Below are 11,096 nucleotides of genomic sequence, written 5' to 3' on the forward strand. Positions count from 1 at the left end.
GTTTAAAAATTTAATGAAAATTAAAAAAATATTTCTGATTTATTAACCAAATGATAATTAAATTTTATTACTTTTTGAGAAATTCAAAACCATATTTATCATATATCTTGACTATCAATTTTGTATTCCTCTATAGGATAAGATTTGTTTTCTATTTCTCCTAACTTCTAAACTCAATTTTGGAAAACCAATAATTTAGATTCTCATTCATTCAGTATACCTTGGAAGTTCAAATCTTCAACATTTATTCATCAGGGATTTGTCATGGATTAAAAGTTGACAATCTTCTTTTCTCTGAAACTTTCCACAGTCTCCCTGATACTCACTTCCAAAGGAGTAAGCTCTATTCCCAAGCTCTTCTTTGCCTTTTCTTTGGAAATTTGGTATGTTTGCACATACGGCTCATCCACCTCACACCTGATGACAATGTTTAAGATTTGAGGAACTGAAAATGTTTACTATTAAGGGAAAAAATTCATTTTGTAACTAAATACTAAAGTTCTACACCTTAATTTATGGAAAAATTAGATACATATGTATTTTTAAAAACATTAAACTACACAAACTAATTTTCACTATAAGAGAAGTTTGATTAGTTTTATCACCTTTTTTTATAGATAAAACTTTAACCAAACTGAAAGCTTATCAATGCAGAATCTTTCCATTTGCAGCTTGATTTGAGTTTTCAAACAAGCAAGTAAAGCACTGCAAAGAGAGTTTCAAAAAATGGGGATCCCAATTCATGTTATATATATATATATATATATATATGATTAAACTTACTTATCTGGAATTTGCAATGTAGGGTACAGATCACGTAAAATCCTTGCAAGTTCAGATGAGTGTATCACTTTCTCAGTCAAACAGTATCTTCCACTGGCTGAAGCAATCTCATATGCCAGAATATGAGCGTTAGCAACATCTTTCACGTCGACCCATCCGAAAGCTTTATTTGGAATTGGTTTACCTGCATTAAATAAGTTAAAGAGTTAGTGCTTGTTTTGCAAAACCAGTTCACTTGGAACACATGTAATCAAAGTGGTTGAGTTCTATAAAATACTTAAACTCTTTCATTAACAGTGAACAGTTTTATACATAATGTCTACTCACAATACAGTATACCATCCATATCCGGAACTGTCCCAACAATAACAAAACAAGAAAACACAAGAAGAAGATTGAAATAAAGCACTTTTCTTAGCACTTGAAGGTTCTATGCATAGAGAATACTCACAATACAGTGTACCATCTAACCCAGAATGGTCTAGAACATAAACTAAGGGACTAATAGAAAAACCATTTAAGGAAAACCACTAAGACAATTACAACAAATACGCGTTTAACTTGTCTTAACATTAGTAGATAATCTTCTCCATCAGACAATCTAATCATTCGACTGAGCTATTCAGCAGACGGTCTGCTATACATGATTTAGTATCAATCATCACATGTATATAAGAAAAGGAGATAGCAAAATTTTCATACAGCATAACTCGACAAGTACATAAGAATTACCATTTATTACGTTTAAAATATACTCAATGCTTTCATTAACCTCTGGTTGTAAGAAAGATCCTGCCACCATTCCTGGGTTAATAGTAATCATGTTGATGTTGTTTTCATTTACAAATTTCCACGCAGCCTCCTCAGCCAAAGTCTTTGAAAGATGGTACCACATCTGAAGACATAATAAGAAAATTAGCATGCACGGTTAACATCCTATATAAGATTATTACGGCATGTTGGAGCGAATAGAGATTGTCTACAAAATACAAGATCGACATTACTAAACAGTGGTTGAATAATGTTCAAACTTAAAACAGTTTAAAAAGCTTTATGGCCCATCTCCACTAGAGTGTTACTTGTATCTGGGAGGAAATTTTATTACTCTCTTTTTCCCCTTTTTTCGCTGTTAGAGACTTAATATAAACCATTCATGAATTTTTCATCCAACGGCCTAAGATTTAGGGATAGTTAGTTCAATAGTTCATGACATAGTATGAAAACAGTATTTTGTTGTTTTCTTTTGATATGTTTAATTGATTAATGCAATTTGAAGTAGAAAATACGACCACCTAAAGAAAAGAAATATCCTTTCCCATAGCCAAATCACTTGTCCTTCTAATGACAGACTCCTCGAAAGATTGGACCCAGAGATTGTCACCGGGAAGGACTCCTCGACATTGAAGGATTTGACATCTTGACAAAGATGCAAATCTAAAGAAACAAAGAAATCAGCATCCGGTTCTACGAACAGAAGGATGTCAATAACAAACAGATGGTCAGAAACCAAAACATCTTTGGAGATGTTGAATTTTAGGGGAGGTAAGAGAAAGAGGGAGAGAATTGTTCAGCTAAAATTGGTTGATAATTTGATTGTCCAACACTTAGGTTGTGCAGAACATCTATATAGATAGACCCTTAATAGACTTAGTAGACATCTCCTGGGTAAAAGGTTGGTGTTGCTTCTTAAATACTAATTCTTACAAAAATTAAACACATTTAACATGCCACCAAGAACTATACATGACCTGCGCTCAGACCCTCTTACATGCCAAATGATTTATGTAATACCCAATAACAATTTTGTCCTACTAAAACAAAGCAAATAGAAAGCTATACCTTAAGGACTCAGTTGACTTCACTTGATCTAGTGACAACTGAATTTCGAAAAAGTGAAAGATGTTAGGTTCATTGAAGGGAGACAGCAGGAAGATTCGGCAACAATGAGTTGCGAACAAATTCATACAAGAGGCTAGAACACAACCTTCAACTCAAAACCTTAAGATAATAGGTTTATGGGTTCTTCTACTTATATATCGTCCATCTTACTCATTTTTACCTAACTCACATTGAATTCCCATCACCTTTGGCACTTTCTAAATCCCTCTTTTTTTTATCCTTTCTTTGTTTAACTATAGCTGTGGTCATTGCTGTCGTGGGTATTAATCATTATTTTCTTCTACTGATTTTACAGCTTAGCATGGTTAGCAGTGGCAAAGGAAACAATTTTCAACAATCATAAGGATGCATAGTTTCAGGTTAAAAGAAAAGGAACAGATAAGATGAGATTTAAGTTAATATAACAATGCAAGACTGTTTCAGGCAATGTTATTCTAACATTTAGGAAAGACATCTTTGGAAAGTGATTATTGGAAAGTGATTTTTACTAATCTTTGGAAAAGTAATGTCTTACTCTATAGTTTAAAATACTTATCATAAACGTATGGAGTGTAAATATCCCCACTCTTGGAATTAATACTAACATGTCTTACATTCATTCATGATTAGCAAACACATATTTATGCTGTTCGTATGTAGTGATAAGGTACATAAATGTTGTTTTAGATGAAAAGAACATGTCGTTCATTTCCCAGCTTTGATCAAACCACTTCAAAAACACATTCCACCTAAATAAATTTTAGCAAAAAATATTACTAACCTTTAATTCCCTACAGACATCTGGATCTGAAAACCATGTCTCATCAGCTACTACTTCAGGAGTTTTAGGTCTTTCATTATATACCACTGCAGCTGTAGAAGAGGTGAAGACAACCCGTTTCACAGATGGTGATTTCGCACATGATTTGAGAACATTAAGAGTTCCCATCACAGCTGGATCAATCAAGTCAGCCTGAAACAAGGAAAAGAAAAGTTAGCAGGGGACAAACAGGCAAGTTTTAAGTTTTTTTTTTTTTTCTCTCAAACAAATAAAACAGCCAATGATCCTTTAAGAAAGTCAGCAAAAAGGTCATTTACAATCAATACTACAAACATTTTAAAAACTTCAAGCATATAAAAAAAACAATCCAGCTTAGTGATTCAAATCATCTCTCAACCATATATATCTTAAATAACAGGAGCAAGAAAAAAAAATGATAAATGAATTGTAAAATAGAATTTCAACAGTGCATTGACCTTTACAAACATGCAGACACAGAAATTAGGGATCTAGGAGTATTTCTGATGGAAGCAACTCTTGAGTTGATTCATACATAGCTTCACACATAAAAATATGTTTGTGATTTCCACTGTGCCTCCCAGTTTTATTCCGGTGAAAGAAACTTCAACGAATTTGAAGTAACTTAAAAGTGTATATTTTTTATGGTGGTTGATACTGAACAATAAATTTTTAATGTTAAACATTCATCTCTTATACAAAATGCTCATCTTTAACATCTCTTGCCACATGCCACATTATCTCTCAGGTGAAAATTTTCAACATTTCGATTCTTCAAGTCAAAAAATCATTAACTAACACAGATTCTTTAAGTCAAGGAACCATTAAGTAATCACTAAAGTCCTTGTTATTAGTTTTGTGCAGAGAGGGAACACCTTACCCTCAGCTATACATTTTCTTCATTCAAATTCCATAATACTAGTAGTTTAGACATAATAGGTGTTTATTCATAAAACTTAAATTTTAAGAAATAGATATTTCGAATATATAAATTATAATATATTAAATTTCATAACAAACAATTATTATGGACATAATATAAATTATGTTTACAATAAATAAATACTTTGGTTATATTATATTAAGATTTATAATAAATCATTAATTTGGACATAAATTTTAACTTTGGATATGTGATGAATTTGATACAATGTTATTTTTAACTGTTCATAATTTTTTTAAATATCGAAATTCAATTTAGAATAAATATAAAAAAGGTTAAAAGAAAATTTATAATAAATAATTAATTTAAAGATATATATTTTATTTTAGATTTTCATATTGCGATACAACGATAATATCATTCAATATAATTTTATTCTAATTCTTTATTATTATTATTATTATTATTATAATTGTAAGAAAAGAGTAATTTGATCTAAAAATTATAACTGGTTTAAATGAGATTAAATATAAATATTTTATTAATTAAGTTAAAAAGTATAGAAAATTTAATTATTCAATTTTCATTTAAAAAACTATTATCTTTGTACAACTAAATTTCATGCACTCATTTATCCTTATCAAGATTTGAATCTTTCTTAGGAATGCTATCTCCTAGAAAAGAAAAGAAGATATACATATCAAAATTTTGTTTAGAACAAGGTTTTTTTTTTTTTATGAAAGTTTATTGGGTTGTTGAACAAATTAATTTAATATTTATATTAATTTAAATTTAAATATGTTAAATAAAATATATATTACATCTATAACAATATATAATCCATATATTTGATATATTATTTTAATTTAAGATTAATTAAGTTTTAATTCTTTAATAAATTTAAGAAATTAAACACTAAATTCTTTTATATTTTCTAATCAATTTTTCAATAAAAACAGTAAAAGTCACTATTTACATTAACCAAACAGACTTAAGATGAGTAGACTAAACAAGATTAGAACCATAGACAAAAAGATTAGATGAGACTTAATTGAAGATTCTTAACTTTATAAGGAATTAAAAACATAATTAAACCTTTAATTTATAACAGTGAAATATATATTTAGTTTTAACAATATCATAAAAGGTAAGAGGTATAAAGTTACTTTACAAGATAAATCATCTTTCTTTTTTATCCATTAATTTTTATCTCTTTCTTCTTTCTTCTTCTTTTTTTTTCTTTTTTCTTTATTTCTATGTTTCTTTCTTAGAAGATGATGAAATTTTAAAAAATTAAGAAGTGGCGGTAAAAGAGGGAAGAGGATTTGGTAACCTACTTCACAATAAACAGATGCATGATTTCGATTCCACTACTCACTGATCTAAACTAATTGTAAGAAAATCTAACCATAATCATCATCAACTATTGCAACCTGTGGATCTTCCACTACGAAACGGACAGGTGAAGCGGTGTGAAAAACACCGTCGCAGCCTTCCACAACGGAGTCGAACGAACCTTCTTCCAACAAATCCGCCTTGAACAGATGCAACCTCTCCTTCGCGCCCTCTAGGTTAACCAAGTGCAACACCTTTTTCCGATTACCTGCATATCATATCATATCACACCATACGCATTCATTCATACGAACTATTGATGAATTTAAGAGATAGGTATTAGGAATCATACACATTCATTCATATGAACTATTAATGAATTTAAGAAAAATAGGTATTAGGAATCATACACATTCATTCATATGAACTATTGATGAATTTAAGAGATAGGTATGAGGAATTAGGGATGGATGAAACTGACTAGGGTTTCGAACGGTGGCTCTGACGGTGTAACCGCGTTGGAGAAGAAATTTGACGATCCACGATGCGATGAAACCAGAAGCACCGGTGACACACACCACCTTTCCTACGCCGCTGCTCATCCTTGCTAATACTGAACCAATCGAAACCCTTATTTTGAAAGCACTTTCTCAAACACGAAAACTCGTTTCGTACCATTTCAAGAGTGTAACGGTCGTATTTATACATGTTCATTAGTGTAACGTTTCGTACCATTTCAAGGTTTGGTAAACTTTACATAATAAAGATAGCGCCAAGAATGTTTTTGGTAGGTTGTTGTTTAAAATATGTTAATTAAGTTTAATTAATAGGGGAGATAATATTGTTAAAATATTTAAAGAGTATAATTAATATAAATATAATTAATAGATTCTTAAAGACAATATTTTATTGATGGAATATTTTCCAAACAAGAATGCTAAAGATGCAATCCTAACAATTTTGTTTGTTGGATTTTCAAGAAGTCTTTTCTAGTTCATTTGTGATCTTGCTTATGGAATAGTTATTGTTTGGTCGAAATATTTATTACTAAAAAAAATATTAACAATTAAGCATGTGTAAGTTTGATCTTTTTGGATTCGATTTCAATAATAAGAGTAAAACATGATAATTGAATTCATTTAATATGTGAATTTTGATAATACTAACCAGACATTAGATACAAATCATAATAAAGACTGAGAAATGAACAAATATTAAATTAAAAGAAATTATGAAAAAAAAGGAAGAGATTGATTAAATACTTTGACTTAGAATTTAAATATTTCTAAACCATAATAAAACCTTTCTCAATTTATAAGAAATATAATACTATATAAATTATTCATTTTTACATCAACTTTTTAGTCTTTTAATGTAAAATTACATCTATAAATTATTTCCACTTAATTCTTTATATTCGTGTTCTTGAATGAAAATAAGAGTATTTTATACAAAATTAATTCTCCAATTACTTTTCATCAAATGAAATTGTTTTTATACCATTTTATAAACGATAATAATTTTTTCAAGAGAGTCATATTGAACTAAAATCAAATTTATAAATTTTATTTTATTTTATAATACAATAAATAAGACAAAAATCGACATGATTATGCTATGGTAAAATAGTAGATTATGCAAATCGAAATAAAACCAAGTAGTCTTCTTCTATTACCTTCAGGAGTACAAATCAAAATAAAAGCAACAAGTAATTACATTAAAATTATTACATTAACAATAATTTATTTTCAAGCATGGAATTTTTAAAACCAAAAGCATTACCGAAACACAGTTGAAATTATTAACGTTCATTGAGAGATTAAAAGTTGGTAAAGTTCTTCTCTTTCAAACTTTCCACAGTTTCTTTAAGACTCACTTCTAGGGGAATAAATTCAACCCCCAATGATTTTGCCTTTTCTTTGGAAACCTGAAATGTTGGTACATAAGGCTTATCGTCTGCAGACCTGCACAATGTTTTAATCCTCTCAATCTCAACATTGAATCAAATTGTATATAATGATCGAAGATTATAAATAAAGATATTTCATAATATATAAATAAGTGTAAATTCTATCTTATGAGGTAGAGTTATACTTAAAATTCATTTCTTAATATGTTATTAGATTTATTCTAATAAAAATTTGTTGGTCACTCGTTATGGAATCGCTATCGAATAATTTATAAATATAAAGTATCACGCATAAGTTGACCATTTCAGACTTTCGATGTGAGAGACAAAGTATGTGCTTCCGATCGCATATCTATTAGAGATAAAGACATTTTATAACATCTTATAAATCGATTTTATAAAGTTAAGTTAGACTTAAAAGTCGAATTCATAATAATAATTACAAACATTCAATGAGTTACAAAATTATTAAACTTACTTTTCTGGAATCTGATATGTTGGGTATAGATCGTGTAAAATCTTGGCGAGTTCAGAGTAGTGTGCCACTCTCTCAACTAAACAATATCTTCCACTAGCTGAAGCAATCTCATAAGCCTGAATATGTGCATTTGCAACATCCTTCACATTGATCCATCCATAAGTATCATTTGGAAAAGTTTCTGAACCTGCATCAATCAAATCAAATTTATATTTTGTCAAACAACAGCAGAACTGAAAGATATTTTATGCAAATAATACTTTTGTTTCCACTTTCAATTTCACTTGAAAGAAATTTTATGCACATAGGAACTGATCATAGAATTTGCAGCATAACATCATTGAATGAATGAACCAAAATTACCATTTACTAGGTTTAAAATTGTAGAAGCACTAGTGTTTAGCTCTGCTTGCAACAGTGGCCCTACAACCATTGCTGGGTTAACAGAAACTAAGTCAAGGTTGTTTTCTTTGGAAAATTTCCATGCAGCATCCTCAGCCAAAGTCTTTGAAAGTAAATACCACATCTAACAACACAAATAGCAACAAAGTTAACCAGATTCTAACACACTACACTAATTACTTCATTACTTTTTCTGTTCATCAGACAAATATATTTTAGCAACACATCTGGCTCAACAGTTATTGTTGAGTGATTACATGATTGAAGGTACTAAGCTCTTATCAAAATCTTTGGAGATCCGTATCTACTACAGATAAATATATTTTAAAATATATAATTAGGTGCAAACTTTACCTTATAAACCGATTTTGTGAAGTTAAATAAGGTAAACTGATTTTTTAAAGTTAAATTAAACTTAAAGTCTACTTCTTAATATGCTATTAGAATATTCTAATATAAGTGGTACAAATCTTATTTTATAAACCGATTTTGTAAGATTGAGTTAAACGTAAAGTGCACTTCTTAACACATGGAATTTCATCAATCAAAAGTTGTCTCTAGCATAAGGAACTAACAACCGTGCAACTAACATTTGCCATAGGATTATGTATTCAATTCCAAGTTTTGAATTAGAATACAGCACATACCTTTAACTCCCTACAATAATCTGGATTTGAAAACCATGTTTCATCAACTACAACTTCTGGACTTTTAGGCCTTTCATTATATGCAACAGCAGCCACAGAAGAAGTTAAAACAACTCGTTTCACAGATGATGATTTTACACATGATTTAAGAACATTAAGTGTTCCATTCACTGCAGGATCAATCAGTTCAGCCTGAATTCAGAAAAAAAAAACAAGTTAAATTAAAAAAACATTTGACATGATGAAATAGACCACATTCAATTATTAATTTATGAACATAAGCATAAGAATATAGTAAACCTGTGGGTCTTTGACGTTGTTGAAAAAGGGAGAAGCAGTGTGAAAGACTCCATCGCAGCCCTCAACAACAGAGTCAAAGGAATTTTCACTCAAAAGATCAGCCTTTAACAGGTGCAGTCTCTTCTCTGCACCTTCAAGTTTAAGCAAATGTTCTACCTTTCTGTGATCATCTGCAAACCCAAATGAACAAATTACATATTATCAATATTTTGGTCATTTGTCTCGCCGTGAAAAAATCAAGTTTGAGATTTCTCACATTTTTCGTGAAGGAAATACATTTACTGATAAACTTATTAACTTAAGTTTTATTCAATATTTTCATTGGTCTAATAGGTTTCCGTCTAATTTTTTTTTAGAATTCTTTATTAATAGATATAAATTACTTATATTTGTTTTGTTAATATATGAGTTTTGGTCTACTTCTTATATATTTTCTTGTATTTTTTTTTAATAATACTTTTTTCATACGTTGTTAGATGATTGTTGTGACATGAAGTATCAGTCTAGCTGAAATGTCAAATTTCATAATGATATCTAACACGAGAGGTTTTATAAAAAAAAAATATTGATTTGCTCATGTGTAAAAAAATAACATGGGAAAAGAAAGATGGTGAATGAATTGAAAGAAGGAGAAAGAAGACACTCACTTGGGTTGCGAACAGTGGCCCTGACTGTGTAACCACGTTGAAGAAGGAACTTCACTATCCATGAAGCAATGTAACCTGAAGCACCTGTCACACACACCAATTTCCCTTCACTACTCATGCTTCCTTCAACTCACTCGGATGATGCCTTTCATCTCATTATATATAGATTTGTTCAAAATTTTATTAAGAAAAATATAAGAGGAGTAAATATTATTTATTGAGCATATAACTTTTGTTTATTGAAAAACTAAATTGTTCTTGTATGTGACAGGTTGTCGTCTAAAAGGAAACCGAGAGAACTATTATAATTAGAACTAAATTCTTCTTACTTTATTTGTTAAAGTAATTCCTACACAATTTGGTCAACTTTCAATCTATCACTTCAATCAAACTCCTTCTTTCTTCTTCGTTAGCTCTCAATCGGGAGGATATCTGCAAAGGGTGTTCGGACAATCAAGCTAGTGTTCAGTATTTGGTGTTCAGTGTGATTAATGCGTGACAACGACGTACCTTTTTTTTTAAACTTGTGACTACTTATATGATTATCATGGACTTATTATTATTGGGTCGGATTAGCGTTTGGGTCATGATTAAGAACTCATTACATAATGCTTAATCACTATTTGGACTCATTAATCTCCTTCTGGTCTTTAATATATTTTCAGCATGTCGGTCGGCAAAAACTGGGTAATAAAGTCTCTAGTGTTCGTCTGGTTCCGAATGGTACATGAAAGGAAGTATCTTGCTTTTACTTCTGAATGTTTATAGTCACTAGTGTTCTACGGGATTGTTTATGATGGTGAGCATAGGATATATGTAAAAAGTACTCTAATACCTAAGTTAGGACTCGATATGTAATAGGCAAAAGTAACATCTTTATTTTGAGTTTAATACATATTTATAGGATCATAATAAATCTTTATTTTAGACCTGAATTAAAGTATATCGCAAAATTAATCTTTGTATTAAAGTAAGATTTCATACCTTAATAAGGTGAATGGTTGAGTTCCTAAAAATTGGTTCGACCACATTCAG

General features: G+C 29.9%; 2 protein-coding genes across 5 annotated transcripts; both read right to left on the reverse strand.

The window, feature by feature from the left end:
* Positions 1 to 226: 226 nt before the first annotated feature.
* On the reverse strand, positions 227 to 6,408 carry LOC137832288 (cinnamoyl-CoA reductase CAD2). Of its 4 annotated transcripts, XM_090297648.1 has the most exons (7): positions 6,160 to 6,362; positions 5,777 to 5,946; positions 3,443 to 3,634; positions 1,516 to 1,678; positions 784 to 967; positions 606 to 705; positions 227 to 417 (listed from the first exon to the last, which is right to left on the reverse strand). In XM_090297648.1, the coding sequence occupies exons 1-6, from the start codon at positions 6,278 to 6,280 to the stop codon at positions 612 to 614; spliced, it is 924 nt and encodes a 307-aa protein (XP_090153774.1). In that variant the 5' UTR covers positions 6,281 to 6,362; the 3' UTR covers positions 227 to 417; positions 606 to 611. The 4 variants fall into 4 exon arrangements, 3 of the variants coding, with proteins under 3 accessions (XP_090153774.1, XP_090153775.1, XP_068496461.2); XR_016517712.1 differs by lacking the exon at positions 606 to 705 and having other exon boundaries at positions 1,556 to 1,678; XM_090297649.1 differs by lacking the exon at positions 606 to 705 and having other exon boundaries at positions 5,752 to 5,946; positions 6,160 to 6,408.
* Positions 6,409 to 7,326: 918 nt separating this feature from the next.
* On the reverse strand, positions 7,327 to 10,246 carry LOC137832308 (phenylacetaldehyde reductase). The gene is made up of 6 exons (XM_068640395.2): positions 10,062 to 10,246; positions 9,415 to 9,584; positions 9,115 to 9,306; positions 8,429 to 8,591; positions 8,066 to 8,252; positions 7,327 to 7,642 (listed from the first exon to the last, which is right to left on the reverse strand). Exons 1-6 carry the CDS (start codon positions 10,177 to 10,179, stop codon positions 7,498 to 7,500), a joined length of 975 nt encoding a protein of 324 aa, XP_068496496.2. The 5' UTR covers positions 10,180 to 10,246; the 3' UTR covers positions 7,327 to 7,497.
* Positions 10,247 to 11,096: the final 850 nt, after the last annotated feature.

Source organism: Phaseolus vulgaris, chromosome 11 (assembly GCF_051622355.1).
Source record: "Phaseolus vulgaris cultivar YP4 chromosome 11, ASM5162235v1, whole genome shotgun sequence".
Taxonomy (NCBI): domain Eukaryota; kingdom Viridiplantae; phylum Streptophyta; class Magnoliopsida; order Fabales; family Fabaceae; genus Phaseolus; species Phaseolus vulgaris.